The 2,160-nt window shown below is 33.6% G+C and overlaps 1 protein-coding gene across 1 annotated transcript in view; it reads left to right on the forward strand.

Annotated features, from left to right (window-relative positions):
* The first annotated feature begins 520 nt into the window (after positions 1-520).
* Positions 521-2,160, forward strand: part of LOC125038695 — a 3,245-nt gene continuing 1,605 nt past the window's right edge. Inside the window, exons 1-2 of the mRNA XM_047632262.1 lie at positions 521-637; positions 772-2,160. The exon at positions 772-2,160 is cut by the window's right edge and continues 504 nt beyond it. Coding sequence (XP_047488218.1) covers positions 521-637; positions 772-2,160 — 1,506 coding nt within the window. The remainder of the gene's footprint in view (positions 638-771) is intronic.

Raw genomic sequence — 2,160 nt, forward strand, 5'->3', positions numbered from 1 at the left:
ATAGTTATAAAAATGATGATAATGATAATAGTTATAAAAATGATGATAATGATAATAGTTATAAAAATGATGATAATGATAATAGTTATAAAAATGATGATAATGATAATAGTTATAAAAATGATGATAATGATAATAGTTATAAAAATGATGATAATGATAATAGTTATAAAAATGATGATAATGATGATAATGATAATAGTTATAAAAATGATGATAATGATGATAATGATAATAGTTATAAAAATGATGATAATGATAATAGTTATAAAAATGATGATAATGATAATAGTTATAAAAATGATGATAATGATAATAGTTATAAAAATGATGATAATGATGATATAATGATAATAATAATAATAATAATAATAACAATAATAATAGTAATAATAATGATGATGATGCTAATAACAATAATGATAATAATAATAATGATAATGATGATGATAATAACAATGATAATAATAATAATGATAATAATAATAATGATAATAATAATAATAATGATTTGATGAAAATGGAAAACCTATCAGAGGATACAGGCAAAGAATGTTCAGAGAATGGAGGAACAGAGGAGGGTTTGAGTCGACTGAGCAACGTATATGTGACCAGGCCAGAGCCATCAGAAGGAACGGTTGGCTTTCAGAACTTGAGTTGGAAATGATAAAAAGAAGTGTTATAGAGGAAGAGGAAAGAGAAGCTAGTAATGATGAGGAGGATGGTAGAGAGCAGATATATAACGAAAACTTTGTGGATGTCGATGTTGAGGAAAATTTGGTGAACGATGTAAATGTGGAGGAAAATGATCAGCAAAATGGTGGGTTTGTTGTCGAAGATGATGTGTTAGAGAATATCTTGTCTGAGAGTCAAAGGGTAATTGTTGAGAATCTAAGAAAAATTTATGTTGAAAAGAGAACCGCAGAAGGAATATCCTTTAAAAAGGTTGATAAGAACAAACTGAAGAGAGAAATTAATAGAGTAAATCAAGTGATTCGTCACATTGAAACCAAAAACATCACAGAAACTAATGAATTGATAAGGGCAGCAACTGTATGGGTTGCAGAACAGCTAGGGTTAAAGAAGCCGGAATTTAGAGCTAAGAAAGATCCTTGGTGGAAACGCCGCATTGAAGATGATATCAAAAGAATAAGGAAAGATGTAAACATACTAGAGAGAGACCTAAGAGGTGAACTCAGCCACAAGAAAAGTAAAACATTGCAGAGACTGAAAGAGAAATATCGGGTGCATAAGAAAGGTATTAAAACTGTGATTGAAGAATTGAAACAAAGAATGATTGCCAAAAGTGCAAAAATTAAGAGATACGATCAAAGGATTAACCAGTTCAGACAAAATCGAACATTTAGTATTGACCAGAAAAAAATTTACAAGGAAATGAATGGGGGTGAAGCTAGAACAAACGAGGTACCAGATGCTGAGGAGAGTAGAAGGTTTTGGGGTGATATTTGGACAGTGGAGAAGGAACATAACAAAGGTGCAGAATGGCTGTCTGAGTTAAAGAATGAAGTTAAAGGGAGACACTCACAGGAAGGGGTCACTATAAGTATTGAAAATGTCAGAAAACAAGCTAAGAAAATGCCAAACTGGAAGGCTCCAGGCAAAGATGGTGTCCAGGGATATTGGATCAAAAACATGACCAACATGCACGACAGAATTGCTAACCAACTAAATAAGATTTTGATGGGAACGGATTCCCTTCCCAAATGGTTAACACATGGACGGACTGTGTTGTGCCAGAAGGATCCCAAGAAAGGGAATGCGGTTGAGAACTATAGGCCGATAACATGCCTTCCACTGATGTGGAAACTGATGACAGGAATCATAGCTGATCAAATGTACGATTACCTAGAAAAAGAACATCTACTACCTGATGAACAGAAGGGTTGCAGGCGAAAGAGCCGGGGTACAAAAGATCAGTTATTGATTGACAAAACAATCTTGAAGGATTGCAGGAAAAGGCACACTAATCTGGCTATGGCGTGGATAGACTATAAGAAAGCTTATGACTTCGTTCCCCATAGTTGGATTAGTGAATGCATGGAAATGTTTGGAATAGCTGGTAACGTGAGAGAGTTTTTGCAAAGAAGCATGGTGCAGTGGAAGTTGTCCTTAACTTCCAATGGAGAGGAACTTGGCGAT

The sequence above is a fragment of the Penaeus chinensis genome, chromosome 3 (assembly GCF_019202785.1).
Source record: "Penaeus chinensis breed Huanghai No. 1 chromosome 3, ASM1920278v2, whole genome shotgun sequence".
Taxonomy (NCBI): Eukaryota; Metazoa; Arthropoda; class Malacostraca; order Decapoda; family Penaeidae; genus Penaeus; species Penaeus chinensis.